This window comes from Sciurus vulgaris (assembly GCF_902686455.1).
Source record: "Sciurus vulgaris genome assembly, chromosome: 15".
Classification (NCBI taxonomy): Eukaryota; Metazoa; Chordata; class Mammalia; order Rodentia; family Sciuridae; genus Sciurus; species Sciurus vulgaris.
In genome coordinates, this window is record NC_136476.1 from 13,253,216 (window position 1) to 13,270,314 (window position 17,099).

At 37.4% G+C, this 17,099-nt stretch overlaps 1 protein-coding gene across 1 annotated transcript in view; it reads right to left on the bottom strand.

The window, feature by feature from the left end:
• The window catches only part of RORB (RAR related orphan receptor B), a 183,529-nt gene that overhangs the window by 11,528 nt on the left and 154,902 nt on the right, over positions 1-17,099 (bottom strand). Inside the window, exons 5-9 of the mRNA XM_079112100.1 lie at positions 14,725-14,846; positions 12,989-13,121; positions 9,589-9,696; positions 7,910-8,020; positions 4,903-5,015 (exon numbers count right to left, since the gene is read on the bottom strand). Coding sequence (XP_078968226.1) covers positions 4,903-5,015; positions 7,910-8,020; positions 9,589-9,696; positions 12,989-13,121; positions 14,725-14,846 — 587 coding nt within the window. The remainder of the gene's footprint in view (positions 1-4,902; positions 5,016-7,909; positions 8,021-9,588; positions 9,697-12,988; positions 13,122-14,724; positions 14,847-17,099) is intronic.

Consider the following 17,099-nt stretch of genomic DNA (forward strand, 5'->3'; position numbering starts at 1 on the left):
GCAAAATGAAAAGCAGCATTCCCTCTCAGTCTGCACATGGAGGGCTGAGTGGGCTTTGAGTTCTGAGGTATACCAGTAGTTCTCCAGGACTTCTCCTTATATATATATATATGAGTTGTTACAGAGTTTGCTACTTTTACACTTCTCAACATAGCTTTGGGCGAGAACACAACTCTAGTAGTGTTCTTCTATCCCTTTTCAGGAATGCTCCAAAAAATACATATACTACCTAACAATATTTCATGACTCTAGTTACCCAGGAAGCACAAAAGGAAGGGCCTAATTGAGAAGGTCTACATCAAACTTGCCTCCAGTTATAGGTTTGACCCAGAGGCAACATTTCAGAAAGAGTTGGAAACAAGTACCTGAGGGCAAGATGTGAGCAAGACCTAGTTTTGCCCTTGGCCACAAGTGCATTACCACAGCCTGACTGGAGGACTGGCCCCTCCTCCTGATCTTGTCTCAGCAACTCCAATCAGAGCAGCAAGAGGGTCAGATATAGTGACGTGTAATGAAGGTGCCAAAGAACTGAAGCACCAATGGTCTTTACAGTTTGAATGTTCCCAGTGATTTTCTGTCCTTTTCTCTGCCTCATCAGGGGCCCTGATGTTCTCAACTGTGTGAAGTAAGAATACCAGATTCTGAGTTCCTATAGATCTTCACCTAGGAAGAAAACCCATCAAAATGAGTCATGGCACCACTAAATACACAAGGAGATGGAGCCCCTCTTAGAATTCAGATAGAGATACTGTCCTCTAGCTTTATAAACATTGGACACTTTGCGGCTGTGGGGCTAGAAGACCATCTCACACTAAATGCTCATAGTGCACAGAGTACAAATTGGAATCTGCAAGATGTGACAAAATCAGTCTTTTCCTTCACTTATTATAATGACAAAACATCTAAAGAGTCCTTAAATAATTACACAGAACTGAGCACTGGAGGGCAAAAGCTGTGAGGAGGAACCTTGTTTTTTCTCTTCTGGGCATGAAAGATGTTATACTGAAGGGACCTTAAAGACCAGGCAGTCCAACCTACTCATTTCCCAGACAAGAAAAATGAAGCCCAGAGAACAGATGGACTGCCTCCTCTAGTCATATGGGGCTTAAAAATATATATGTCTATTTATTTTTTTTCATGAGCTTTAGTGAAAGTGACCAGTGTTATCTCATTTCCTGGCTTCTCAAATCCGGGATCCAGCCAAATCTAACTATTATTTATAGTCTGAACATACCTTATACTTTCCTACCTCCATACCATAGCCCCCATCACGTGGAATGCCATTCTTTACATCCCCAACCTCCCAACTTCCATCTTTTGAAAAGTTTTCATCCTTCAGTGTTTAGCCCACATATATCATCTCTTGGATAAGCATTTTCCAGATAAAATGAAATTTCTTCTGTCAACACCAACAACTTTTACAATAATAGCAACAGTGTTTACATGTTATCTATTATGGATTAGGTAGATTACTTATATTTAATCTTATTTAGTCCTCAAAATAACCTTATGGCATCGTTGCTATCTTTGGTCATATGGAACTAATGAGGAAGTGAAGACCCAGGGAGTTTAAATCAGACTCCAGGGTCACTTGGCTAGTAAGTGACTCTGATGGTTTAATATAAAAATGCCACATATCATCATATTGATGAAAGAGAAAACTAGATTCTTTAATATGATTATTTTCTCTAACCCCAAATCCACCCAACCAAAAAAAAAAAAAACAAAAAAACAAAAAACAAAAAAAACAAAAACAAAAAAGCTAATTAATATATGAGAACTCAAGCTTTTTAGTTTATGGGCACAAAATCCATGAATTTTCAAAGTTTAAATTTGGCCAAAAGTCCATAGCACTGTTTTCCGAACTTTAATTTCAGGAAGTAGGCATGTAGAAAGTGTGTTGGAGTCATTCTTTCAGGATGAAGTTCATTGACTGTATGATCCCAGTATCTTTAATCCTAATGTTTGCTGTACCTTTTCATGGTCAAACTGGTCAGTGGTATAAGAGTCTTTTGCACAAGACACAGAAGAAAGATCTAAATGGGAAGATCTTCCCATCTACTGGAGATTTAACTTGAGCCTCCAGACTTGAATACAACATTTTGGGTATGTGTGCCTTTTTCTAGGATTTTATAGTGTTCATCAGATTCCCCAAGGGCTCTACAATAACAAATTTTAAGAATAGTCATCACCATCTAAGGGATACTATGGAGATAGAAGAGGTCCATGACTATGAAGACAGAAGGAGCTTTCCTGAAAAGATGAGAAGATTCTGTGGTGGGGTGGAACAGTTTCTCTTAAGTTTGAACAAAACCTTTCCTTTGAAGGAGTTCAATGAAAAGGCATCTGTTATGGTTGAGATCTTAAATGCACTTCAAAGATCCAAATGCTAAAGACTTGTTTGCAAGTCTATGGTACTATTGGGAAGTAGAACCTAAAAGGTGGGGCCTAGTAGGAGGAGCTTAGATGACTTGGGATGTGCCCATGAAGGAAATATTAGGACTCCAACCCCTTCCTGTCTCTCTGTTTCCAGGTTGCCATGAAGTGAGCAACTCTGCTTCATCACATACTTCTTATTAGGTTGTCTGTCCTGCCACACACCCCCAAACAACGGAACCAATCAACCATGTACTGAGGCCTCTCAAACTGAACCAAAAACAAACCTTTCCTCCTCATAGGTTGTTTATATCAGGTATTTTGTCACAGTGGCAGAAAGCTGACACAGTATTCTGTACGCTGAGAGTGTATTTGTCCTCAGAATGTTAAAACAGTCAGGAACTGGAGAGATTCACCCTTGCCCCCAGGCTTGATGATAAATCTAAGACTCAACCAAATGGAATCCCTTATCTGAATCCACACCATTCAAAACTGGTATAAATGAGAGTCCAGTTCTCATTTCATTTTATAGTCCCTCCACTTTAATTCAAATAGCATCCTAATAAAATGATGACTGCTACAAAGAAGAGTCCATATAAAACCCAATATCTGCATATTGGAAAGTGCTTTGTGATCTGTTTCCAGAGAATCTTATACAAGAAATAATCCTCTTCTAATGTTTTCTCTGGCTCCCAACTTTGTAACATTATCTCTTTATAACAAAAGGATAAAATTGTGTATTTTTCTCCTAAAGATGGAGGAGAATTAGAGCTAACCTATAGTCAGTACTGTAGCTCTTTTTCTTGTCATCAAATGTGTTTTATTTTTCAATTTCTCTGTCGTCTTTCTGAAACCACAAATACTTCAGATCACCACAAGTCACCAGGATGTAGAGCAAGGTGTAGGCACGAGGATTTTACTCTCCAAGTGGAGAATAATTGCAACCCCACAACACATCATTATAGAAGCAAGAAAGTGTAATCCTTCTGTAGATGAAGAGACCAATGTTTTCAGGTAAACTGACAATCTCACCAAGTAAAAGAGCAAGAACTTTAATCTAACTCAGTTTTCCTTTTTAAGACCTTTGCTTTAGAATGGCAAACATAGCAACTCAGGTCATTGGGAGATCTCAAATGCAAGAAACACATCTCCACATTAATTAACCAGGTGTTTTTATGCATATATGCTAGCAAGCAATGACAGAAACAAATGCATATGATCCTAGTACCATCTTTTCTGTCCAGTGAATCTGAAAGCAAGTTTTCTGGGAGAAAACTGAGGTACAGAGAGCAGGTGGCTTGTCCTTGATCATATAATAAGTGAAATGTTACATCAAAGAGAGTTATCGCTGCACAGTGAGTGTGGAAATGTTCTTCCTAGTGATGCATTAATTTTAACAAAATGTTACCATAATGAAGTAGCATATTTAACTCTTGGAGGTTTTTTATAGCAGTTCTCTGTATGTGCAAAGTAAAATCTGATGATGTCTCCAAATAGAGTCTTTACCCTCCCCCCTTTTTTAAATAAAGAACTTCAAGGGCAGAGTGGGAGAATTTAATGATAAAAATATAAAGAGTAGGATTCCTATTATCTTTAACCAAGAATAAGCTCAATTTTCCAGTTTCTTACTCTCTGAAGAAAAAAAAGTTCTTAAGAAATCAGAGATACTTCAAATTGAAAATGTCCCTCTAAAATTTTTTTAGTTCTTAAGAAATCAAAGATACTTTAAGATTTTAAATAATGCTAGCTATCAATCATTGAAAATTACTTCTTCCTTTTAGGATTATGTTTCCTTGGTAAACAACTTCTCTCAGTACTCTTCTTAAAGATCATCATTCTTAATTAAGCTAAATCAAGAAATTGATGTCATGTCGCATGTATTTTGCTCCTGGGATGTTTCACCATTTTGAAAGAACCCCAGGGCAAGTCTTGCATGAAGAGATTAGAGTTGAAGGGAAATTTACAAGTCATCAGACTAATCTTCCACTCTAGGCAGAAAACTGTTATTTACAATATGCCTGAGAGGCCACCAGGCATTCTCTACCAGAATGTGCCCAGTGACAAGAAGCTCACTACTTCACACAGCACTTGCCCCCACCACCCTGTTCAACAAGTCTCATTGTTTGATACTTTTTCCTAATTTTCAACAAAATCCAATTACCCTTAATTTGTGCCCAAATCTGACTCAGGCACTAGCACAAAGGCTTCTCTTTCTTCCCATATGAGTTTCAAACACGTTTTTTTTTTTCCCATCAAGCTTGTCTTCCTTTGAGGAAACACCCACAGTTCCTTTGCTTTGTCTTCCTGCTCCCTGGGTTCAGACCTGTCAGCATCCTCCTCCTCTGAGAAAGTCAGCCTCCTCTCCATCTACCATAATTTACTAGTCTCCTTTAAAAATGTGCACCTCCAAATTTAAGCAGGCTTTGGTAACTTTCAGAAACTTTTGCAGCTGAGAAAAGTCCCTTGCTTTATAACAACCCTGCAGCCTCTTTTGGTGACAGTGGTTCTGTGATCTGAGGGACTTACTTTTGCCAAGGTCTCATCATCCAGGTGATTCTTCTGAATCACATGTTGAAGTGCAAAATAAATTTTTTCCTGAAGTTTCTGGACCTTCCTTGGTTCTATCAGCCAGGCTCGGTCTGACAAAAGAAAAAAAGAAACGGGTAAGAAGGTGGGACGGGACATAGCTTTGTTTTATTTCACCTCCATATACAAGTGCTGAGTTTCAGATTCATTTCAAATTATGTAGTTCTAAATTGCTTCTCCAGACATGTAATTATTCATACAAAACATAAATATAAGCAATCATAACATGAAGTCAGTAATGCATAGTATAATGAATGACAGGGAATCCATTTGGAGGAAAAGACAATGGTTCAAATAAATTCCTTCATGTTTCTTATTATCTGTGACAGTCTACATCTCTATTTTCCTGTTTTGATTTTCTTTCAAAATAGAAATTAGTGATTTGTGAAAAAAAGGATGATAGCAGTGAAAAACTAAAAAGAATTATACAGCATTATTGTTGGTACACAGGATCCCCTTCCTTTTCTCAGCTTCTTCTTTCATCAGATATAAAACTGAAGTTATGTTATACTTTATGCAGCATAAATATGAGTTGATTTAAAAAATTTACCCCAGATCCTATTTTTGTTTTTTCAAATCCTATTTTTCTATACTGAATGTTTAAATGGTGAATGGGATAAACTATCCTTTCCTCCCTTGCTCCCTCCCTCCCTTTCTCTCTCCCACAATTCTTTCTTTTCTCCCTTCTTCCTACTCCTTCCTTCCTTTCTGCCTAAAAGCTTTATACACCCTAGTGATAAAATGCAGACTAGCTAGCATCAATGCCTTAGTTTGGTTCTTCAATGAAGAGACACCTAGAATCTCTAAATGCTGAACAAATACTTATGGAAAAGAACTTGAGCATGATCCTCCTGAACACAGTTCAGGTCAGGTGAGAAACCCGACTCTGTAACCCTAGACAGGGCAAGGACAAGTCTAGCCAAGAGTTAAGCAAACTCTTACGTAAGTGAGCACAAAGGCCTTCAGTGACAATTGTCAATCAGAATAAATTAAGTTCCCTCCCTTTCCCTTCCCTCAGCTATTTGGAGTTGAATAGGGGGTGACTGCTAAGTCAAGAACCTGGGGAAAAGCTGGGATGAGGCAAGACACAGACACAGACTGGAATCTCTTCCCTGTTTTTGAACATGGCGCTGAGCCAGAGTGGAAACAAGGTGTGTGGTATTGTGCGGCCTCTGAGTGTGGTTCTGCTATCAGGGCTGGAAGATTCCACACTAGGCAGAGCAAGCCGAATCGCCTACTTCCAAACTTCGTAAAATCTGATGAGAGCATGGTATTTTAAGATGAAGGCTAAACAGCTCAGCTGATTTCCATCTCATAAAGACCAGGCTAGCCCACCTCCTGGGTAATCATTTTTACAACTCATTTAAGTTTGATATGTCATGTCTTAAATATTTGTTGCTAGGAATTTACTGACTTCCACAAACATGTGCAAAGAGGAGAGAGATCCTTTAAGGCTCTTCCTTTGAGCAACCAGGAACCAGAGTGAAACCACCTCCCTCACCCACAGATCCACAGCCTTAGATTCAGTCTCCTATTGAACTATATTCAATGAAAACAATCAAATATAATGGAAAAGATATAGGAGGAATATTATTTGGAATATAGTTGTTACCAGAAATAAATAAATGTTTCCTTTCATATCTTCCATCTATCTTAGTGCTTTCAGGCCTGTGAAACCTTCTAGAATATATATATATATATATATATATATATATATATATAATGCCCAGAGAAACAACACGATTTTAGACAGAGCCATAAAAGTAACTTGGTAAAAACATCCATGTTATAACTAGTTTTCATTTTTGATAAAGTGGTTAAATAACCAATGACAGCAAGTTAAAAAGAAAAACAACTCTGATAAGACCATCAAGGAATCATGTTAGGAATAATTGAGCCTGATTTTTTTTTTTTTTTAAAGACATATACAGGTTGTATTATGAGCAATTTTAGCTTGAATAACATATCAGAGACCTAAGGTACAATCTCATATGACATGTAAGAATTATTTCTTCCAGTCTCACTGATAAATATGTTAGGGTATGAGAAAAAGGGATCTGCCTTGAGAGACATATGGTTACAATAGAAATGAATCTCTTGATCTTAAAAATCAGGCAAGAATGTGCTCTCTCTCAATAGAGAGTTGTCAATGCTGCTGCAGCTATCCCTTGACCCAGGATGTCACTGAATAGACTACAGAGTGTGTGACTCTGAATTCTCATTCTGGTTGAAAGGGAAGCACATATTTTTTATTATGCTATTTTTATTATATTATTATGATTACATATTTTGTTATGCTATTTATTATTACATGTCAAACTGGCATGTACTTCAAAAAATTATTTCAATTGCTCCAGCTCTAGTTGATCCATAAGTATCACATCTTAGCTTCTTTAAACTTTTTGGCATTTTATTGCATTTTTGAGCTAGGGAACATTTCTTTTATTGTGGAATCTAGTCCCCGTACTTTGTAGATGAAGGAACTGAAGCTCTGAGAGGTTAAGTGTTTGACGATGAATGATGAGAAAGTGTACTTTTTTTTTTTACTTATTTAGTTATTTATGTTAGATCTTTCATTTAGGTATATTTCTGTAAGTTCCACTCTAGTAGACTTCTTTTTCCCTGTGTCCTTTATTAAAGTCAAAAAAGAACAGTTAACTCAGGTCACTATCTGTCTTTATTTATTTGCTAAGAAAAACTTTTGCTTATCTGGATCTGGAATGATCTCTACCATATGTACTATTATTGTTTGGGGGGCAAAATTCATCATCTCAATAATCTTAAGGTTACTTTCCTTTGCATTGGCCAAGAATATCAAAACTTTGCTAAAGAAAATACAATTCTTTAAAGGTTTTTCCTGAATCCTTTGACTTGGGTAGGTTTAATTGATGTTAAAGATAGTAAAGCATATTTTTTTAAAAAGGTAAGGGACCTGAGGCCTCCCTACCTGGAGATATCAGAACAGCAGACGAGAACAAAGCAATCTCCTCTTCGGTCAGCTGCAAGGAACACAAATTCTTTGCAAAGTCAAATGCTTCATTCACTAGGTCATCAGAACCTAGAAGAAAAGAAGGAAAATCAAATGGAAGTGGATGAACATGGAACATGGAAGAGTAAGAAAAGTCTCAGGATCAAGAAGTTATTCAAGGATTTGCACATTAGACATGTATAAAAGAAATTATTGTTTCTAGCCATAAATAGTGATTACATGTTAATTATAGAATGAGGATATTCAGCAATATTTTGGCCAGGTGACTGAAAGGAGCATTACCAGTGAGGGGCACATGAATGTGGTATGTGTTCAGTGTGATATTGTGTTGGGAATACATAACCTGAATTCCATCCTATAAACCTGAAATTATTTCTGGCTAAAAATTACAAATAAATGACTTGAGAATTTCTTTATAAATGATCTAGGGATCATTTATAATGGAGCTAGCATTCATAGAAAACCCAAAACTTTGCATAAAGGGGCTGAGAAATGCCAGTATTAGTGCCATTTTTTCTGTGCCCTTTATTAAGGTCAAAATAGAACTAGAGTTCAAGGACTTCAATTGAAATGTAAGAAACTTCTCACAGAATGGAGATGAGCTTTCTTTCAGTTTGGTAATTTCTCTGGATATTTGATCGCGGCGCTAGAGTGTATTTATTTTTACCTTCTGATGCATGGTTCACAGGTCAGTTGCTTAGCCATTGTAAATTTTGCCAAAAATAATGGTGCTTCTCTACACTTATCCCTGGTAAATGTTTATTTGATGAAGATGGAAATATACTGGAGATTCTTGCCAAGACTTTCCCTCCTTTCTTGAAAATCTAGCCTTGGGGACAACTTGGATGTGTGTCAGCTGTGGAAGGGAAACACTCCCAACCTCCATGGGCTTGCTTGCTGGCTACTATATCAGCTAACAGCAGAGGAGGTGAAAGAGCAGTGGCCTTCTTTGGTGTCCATGGACAGGATATGGAACAAATGGCACTATCAATGGTTAAAACCTTTCCTGGCATCAGTCCATCTTTGCTAATGTTCTTCTTATCCCTGCGTACACTGATGACTGGACGTGATGATATGTGGCCTTTCAAATAAAGACAGACTCTATTAGTGCCTCCCATGGGAATGGTCTGGGGATCATTTTGACCACCAACTCCATATGTGCTTCCAGAATTTCACAAGTTCACAGGCAGAACATCACTGTTCTGGGGGAGAAACAAATGGAAGAGTTTCTCTTTTAATTATCTTGACTAACGATTATAAATTTACATAAGAAACTTAGGAGGTCACCTTCATAGACCACCAGTGGTCTATATCATGTACTTTGTGAAGCAGTAAACTGCAAAGAATGACCTACAATGCCTTCCAACTCTTTCAGCATCAGTCTTTCTTTTCATGAAGTCTTAGGCTCAGTCTCAATAGGGGCCACGGTTCTCTTCTTCCTTTCCTCTTAGCTGAGCCACAATTGTAGGACCAACAGAAATGGATGAACATCAGAGGCTCACCTTGCCCTACTCTTACTTAGTAATGAGATACTAGCTCACATTAAAGAATCAAGACATTTCGCTTGCCAATTTCAGTCCAAGTGGAGAAGCTTAAGGCAGCTAATAAAATTGTGTCATCTTCAAAGGGAAGCTTACCTAAGGCTTTGAACATTTGCATTCCTCCATATTTTCCTTCAAACAGAACAGTGTTGTTTAATGGGTTGAAGGCACGGCACATTCTCACTAAAACCACTTCCAAGCAACCTAAGAGTTAAAAAAAAAAATTAAACCATGTATATATATCCGGTAATAAACTAATTATTACTGAGTGTAAGTGTAGATGTTCAAGAACTTTAACACAGACACAGATGCATGCAGACACCCAAATACAGAAACTCCTCAAGATTTTTTTCCCTAACATAACTATTTTAGAAATAAAGCCCTTTGATACTTACGTGAGAAATTAGAGAGAAAATAAGCTTTAAAGGCTGAAATGGAGGGCACCAACAACACTCTTAGGAGAAAGAATTTCTTCTTTTTTTTTTTTTTTTTTTTTGACTAATAACATAGTTTCAATTCTTGAATTCATAATTGATGGTAAATTGCTTGGAAGGGAACTTGGCAGGAGGTGAGTCTTGTCTGTTATATTTTGTGGAAGTTTTGCTATTGGGGAGACATTACTCTCTGCTTCACCTGCCATGTGGAGTTTCTAACATGCTCCATGCATACTTCAGCACAGGATGATGTTAAGTGGATACCACTTACATCTGGAGCTCTTTGAAATGAATGTTTCTTGGCCAAATAGGTTTTTGAAAAATGCTAAATTATCTCGCTCCAGAGAGATATAATGAACATTCCCAGATCACAGGCTCTGAGAAGTTCCAACTTGAAGAAACTTGATTCACCTTGATGAACTCATAATTTTTTGAGTTTGCTATAAGCTCAGTAAGGGCAGGAACACTGTCAGCAGCAAAAGACAGTTGAGGTTATTGCATTCACTTTTGCATCTCTGGCACATAGTAGGTGCTAAATGATATTTATTAAATTTGTTTTTCCCTCTGAACATTTATTGACATCCTGAAGAACTACTGCTGCATAGTTTCCCCGCATTTTGGAGATATGGGCTTTTATCCCATAGTGTATTAGAAAGGGACAACTTGACTCCAAAGCCCCAAATATGCATGAAAAACTCCTACTGATAATTTGGCTGCATCTTTGGTGTCTCGTTATGGCACCACTTTATATTTGTCTGTGTTTTATTTCCTTTGCTATGTTGACTTCTCATTGCTTCCTAACACAGGGTCTTCTACATATGAGAGGATTTGCAAAAATTAATTAAAGCAAGGTTTTCCTACACCAACAGGAATACATTCCATTTACTGAGCGTCTACATTATAGAAGGCACCTTCTTTGGCCCCTTGTAATTGTTAACACATTTACTACGTGCAATAACCATTTTAGGTGAGTCTTATTATCCCTGTTTTATGAATGAGTTATAGGAGTCTTAAGGATATTAAGTAGCCTGCTTTTTATACTAGAGACAACATACTTACAGCAGAGAAGGATATTAAAGGTTATATAATTTCAGTCATTCCCAAATGTCAGTCCATGGATTGGTAATATCTGAGTCTTAGAAATACAATGAACAGGGGTCCCTTCCAGGAAGTTTGGATTCCCTGGTCTGTGTTTCTGAACTCTCAACAACCTCCTCTGGTGCTCCTGATGCGATTCCAAATGTGGAATTGATTATTTCTAGTATATCACTTCAATTTACAAATGAGAAAACTACCATCTTGAGAGGTTAATTCAAAGTCAAATATTAAAAGGGGTAGATTTTATTTTTCAAAGAGAGTCACAAAAATATCTCCTACTTGACATACTTTTCTAGACCTGAGCACATCGAGAAGTAGTATCCATTTCTGCTACCCCTGAGACAGGTAGGCTTTTGGGACTTCCTCGACTGACAGCGTATGATGGAAGTAACACCATGTGATGTCTGAGGCTACCTCAGAGAGATCTATGCACTATTGCCTTGTTCTTTTGGAAAGTAAGCTTTGGGAACCCAGTGACTATCTCATCAGGATGTCCAAGCAGTCTGTGAAGACATTCACATGGAGAGCCACTGAGGTCCCCAGCCCAGAGCCTTGGCTGAACTTCAGCTATCAACAAGCACAGTTTGGTAGCCATGGAACACAAACAATTTGAAAGTAGGTACTCCTGCCCCCAATGAAGTTACCTTGTGGCACAGAGATCAGCCGTCCCTGTGGAGCCCTAGCCAAATTGTAGCTTTAGAGCAAAATAAATGATTATCATTGTTTTAACCAAACTTTATGGTTTTAAGAAAACTGATAAGATTCAAATTAGCACAGAGTCAAGGTCTTCCTCAATTTGCACCATTTGGTAAAGAAGCAGCAACATCTCAGAATAATAATCATATTTGGTCCAAGTACAAACACCAGCTTGCCATGTATTGGCTTTGTGACATTAATACAGCCTTTCACTTCTCTGAATCTTTACCTCCTCTGCTTTAAGATTGAAATAATCCTGGCCTCATACGATTAAGTACAATGTTATATGTAAACATGAAAAGGCATACATATATCATGACATGTAAAGAAGGATATTATAATTACTATGCCATGAAGATTAACACAAACACCACATTGTTCTTAGTTTTTGTTTTCAAAGGGAGCTAAGTAAGAAGTAATTGTTTTTCCTATTAGATAATAGCATCTGCACAGTCAGTTATATGCAGAGTTTCTTGGGCTACTTCCTAAATGATTTTGTGTGTTTGAGAAGGTACCAGAGAATAGGTGGAAAAGATTAGAGCATGGTGAAGATTCTCCCAGCATACACTGGCTGCAGGCTATCCTCATTAAAAAGATTGGAAATGACCACAGAGGCAGCGCTCAGCTAACCTGTATTTTTTTTTTTTTTTTCCCTTACAGAAAGCAAGGAGTAGGTTTTAGCGCCAGTTCAGCAATTCAGCCACCTTGACACGCTAATTACTTGCACGGCCTGTCAAGCTGGGTATCTCAACCTACACAATTAATAGCTCCACTTTCAATAAGCAAAATTGTATTTGACTTCAAAGGGGGACTGAATGGGGATCATGGCATTTGTATTACTGAGAGTTTCCTTTGGGAGTTAGCTGACAATGTGGGTGGTAAAAACGGGCTACCTATTGAAAGAATTTTCTAGAAATTCATGGAGCTAAGGGTAGACCACATCCTGGTCTAAAATGGAGACTATGATGCTAAGCAAAATAAGTCAAACTCAGAAACTCAAAGGTCAAATGTTTTCTCTCACATGTGAAAGCTAGAGTGAAATAAAGGAAAGGGGGAGGGAAGGATAGGATACCATAAAGAACCCATCAAATGTAAATTAATAGATGAGGGAAAGGAAGTCTAGTAGAGTAGAGGAAGGAGAAGGGGAGAGGAGAGGGAGGGAGGATGGGAAGGAAAATGGGGAGGGAATCCAACTATAAAGCTCTAATAATAAACTAAACTGAACTAAAATAAGATAAAATAAACCCATGAATCTTCCCCTTGCTTACCTGACTTCAGAAGCAGTATCTGATCATTCTGACAGAGCTCCATGAAGCCTGTTATCCGCTTTGCAAACTCCACCACATACTGGATGGCGTGAGTGATCTGAATGGCACATTGCTGCCACAGTGCTTCCCTGGACTTCAAGAGAGAAAACGCAATATGTTCAGTGGAGCCAGGAACTCCGTGGAGAATCACTCGAACACTGAAGTTTGCCTTATGAGTGCTCATCTGTCACTTGGGACCCAGAGTAGGAAATTAGGAAGGTATTTTTTTTTAATCTTTATGTTTGACTTACTTGAACCCCAGTATGCCACAATGACCAAAGTACTGAGACATCGCTTATAGCGTGTGAAGATAGTTATTTTCTTTACTAATATTTCCCCTCCTTCCTTAAACTCAGTGCTTAGTCCATCACATAAAAATTAACCCTTGCATTGAGGATTAGCAATTTAATTTACAGTCTTCCCTCCTTCCATAATGCCATGTTCATGGATACTTGATGGACATTAAACTAGTAATATTTTTATGTTGTATTCTTTTCCTAGAATGTATGGGATTTTTTTTTTTTTTTTGTATGTGGTACTGAGGATCAAACCGAGGGCAAGGGCTCATCCACTGAGCAACATCCCCAGTCTGAGATTGCTTTTTGTATAAGAAGAATTCCAAGGCAAGAGGCATGAGATCAGATAAACTCACTCCCACGAGTAATACAGAATCCCAAAAATATATCCTAAAGTTATGTTCTTTAAACTGAGAAACTTAATTCCATGTGGGTTAATTCAGCTTTTTACTGGCCATAGCAATATCTATGCTTTTGTTTCTATGTATATAAAAAAGTACTAAGAGTTAGTTATTATGTTAGAGAAAATTCAGTATTTTGTTTAAATTATACATTTAGATGCACACACATGTACATATTTTATTAAAATTCCATCATCTGCAAGATCTTGTAATTGAGGATCTCAATCCCAAAGTCTAGTAACATGATTACTGAACAACAAGAATAAACTCCTTCCCTTAATAACTGATCCAATGTACACAAAGAAAGGCTACTGCTAATAATAATATGGGGTAGGGGTTGTCCTTTTTCTTTGGGTCCTTTTTTTTTGTTTTGTTTTTTGGTGCTGGGGATTGAACCCAGGGACGCTTCACTACCAAGTCACATTCTCAACCCTTTTTTATATTTTATTAGAGACAGGTTCTCTGAGTTGCTTAGGGCCTTCGCTAAGCTGCTGAGGTTGGGTTTGAAATTGCAATCCTTCTGCCTCAGCCTCCCGAGTTACTGGGATTACAGCTGTGTGCCACCATGCCCAGCCTGTATAGATTTCTAATCTATACGGCAAGAAAAAAGTTTTAGGATGATGCGTTCCACATACTTGTTGTGTATAAGTATGATATGATTATTGCTGCTCTGATTACTCAATGGCTCCTGCTACTTGCCGAGATCTAAGAAGCTACCATGTGATGTTCTAAAACCACGTGATAAAGGTAGTCTCTCCGGTCACTACAATGGGACAGTTATACCTCCCGGGGAACACTGCAACATTTTTGGTTGTCACAACTGTGTGAGGGTGGTACTGCAAATTCACATTTAGACCAAGGATGCTGCTAAATATCCTACAATGCACAGAACAGCCCCTGCAGCAAAGCATGATCTAGCCTAAAATGTCAATAGTGCTGAGACTGAGAAAATCAGAAATGGGGTAATCACAGAGAAGTTTTCTGTTGTTTCTCAGAGTACCTTGCTTTGATAGGCTTTAATTTCTTCATAGGTGTGGGTCTGCCAAGCCAGCTGGTGCAGCTCTTCCATGGTGTACTGACATGTCTCCAGGTGGGACTTAATGATGTTCTGTGCAATTCGATCTGTGAGAAAGAATACCAGTTCCAGAGTTTGTGAGTAAAATAATTCTATTCAATCAAAATTGTCTCTTATCTGTTCACTATAGAAATGCTTTTTTTGGAGATTCTGAATGCATCAGAGTATCTTTATCATTACTGTCTGTCTTAAAATCTCCAAAATCTTGCCTTTTTTCAGTCCTCTAACCAAAATTTTTTGCCTTTTTCTTGTCCCCTCCTGCTCATAGCCTTGGGGTCTTCCAAATTGCTAAGCATTCAAAGAAATATTTAATATTAACACACTGCTTGCTTTGGCGCTTAAAAGTCCACTAACCGTTTTATTACATATACTCCTAATACTTTGAAATGTTTTAAAAATTACTAAAATCCTCTTTTATCACAGAACTAAGGAAATAAAACACAAAAGCATTTGCTCATCTCTAAGAAATGGTAGAACATTTGCCTAGCATATGTAAGGACTGGGTTCAATCCCCAGCACTATGAAAAAAATAAAAGTAAAAATTAAAATAAACATTTAAAAAAGAGAGGATTAAATAATTAACCATACAGAAAAGAGGGAATAGAGTGGAAGGCCAGAGATGGAAGCCAAACTCCCATGATATTAGTTGTATAGATTTGATTTTGGAACCATGTATGCATCTTAAGATGAAATAATATTGGACCATGAGTTGACAATTATTGAAGTTGGGTCATGGGAACCATTATATTCAACTTTATAGTGTTTTGTATGATGACATTTTCCTTTAAAATATTTAAGAGAGGACTGGGAATGTAGCTTAGTGGTAGAGAACTTGCCTAGCACACACAAGGTTCTGGAGTCAATTCTTAGTACTGAAGAAAAAAAGTTTCTGAGAAAACAATTATATTCATAAAAGGTAGTAACAAATGAAATTAATCTTTTTGGGCAGTCTCTCCTAAATGAGTTGTATTTTACATTGTATCTCAAATACCGATCATTTTGGCTTTGGAGGTGTGAGAGTTGAGTGATAGAACCAGATGTGAGAGTTCTTCTTACAAACTTGCTCTGAGTCCCTTGAAGTTCCATAGAGCTGGCAGGAGGTCTTTCATGTTCCCATCTGCTATTTGAACACATAGAAAGGGGGACAGCTTGTGAAACCAAAATACTTGGGAATGCTGTATGTGGAATATGCACAGAACAAAGATGACCAAATTCTCCTGGTAACTGTGTTGGCTTTCACAGAAATGGAATCTTTCTTGTGTTTCAGACTGTACCCAGGATGTGCAATTTCTGTTTTGTCTTTTCCTAAATGGCTCTATTTTGTTTCTCCAGGATAACCCTCAAAGAAGCACTTGGGCACTTTCCTTTGACCTCACTAAACTGCTATCTATGGTGTGAAGTAAATTGAGTTGTTGCGATATGGAGAATGAGAAATGTAAATGTAAACTTCTGATGAACTTTTCCAAATAAAACTCTTCATAGATAATATCCTGGTATATTGTACACATTGAATAAATAGTAGACCCAATTATCATTATTAGGTCACCCTGTATGGTTTGTTGTCAGGGAAGAAATGTACTGACTGCAAAGGAGACAAAACAGATGTTTGATTTCGCAATCAGTACTACCAAAGGAAGATATTTCAATATATGTTACAGTTTTTCATACAAACTATAAAGTGATAGAGGTAGAAGAATCAACAAAATGCTAACTTAAGATCATAGTTGTACTCTATTAGCATCAGCACCTGGCATTTCTAGTTTTTCATTTGCTTATATTATAAAATCCTTCCTTTAAAAAAATCTTACATTCAAAGTTTTATTGAATATTTTCCAATGCTATAAAAAAGGGCAGAGATGACTCTATACATCGTATAAAAAGAGATTGTCAAGTCGTAGTTCATCATTTTTCAATTTCATCTGGGCAGTCTAATTATTTAGATTCTAAAAAATGTATCTGCTTTCTGGTAGGCATATAATGAAAACACAAGAGTTTATAGCTGTATGGCTTTCAAAATTTTATCTTTGTGGAGCAGTTTGTTTTCATCTTCAAGGATATGCTGATTTGTTGGTAATTTATAGGCTTCAGGGTTTATAAGTGAAACTGAAACCACTACTCAATACTGCCTTATGAAAAACTCTATTTGCTCTTTTCAGTTATCTTCTGGAAACTACTGACCAAAGGTAAGAATTCTCTGGTCTTCTACCACCAAAACTTAGGCATCTACAGGGTAAGAGGAAGGGCAAGCATAATAAATACATAGGCTAAGCAAAATTGGAAGTTAAATCCACACACTCACT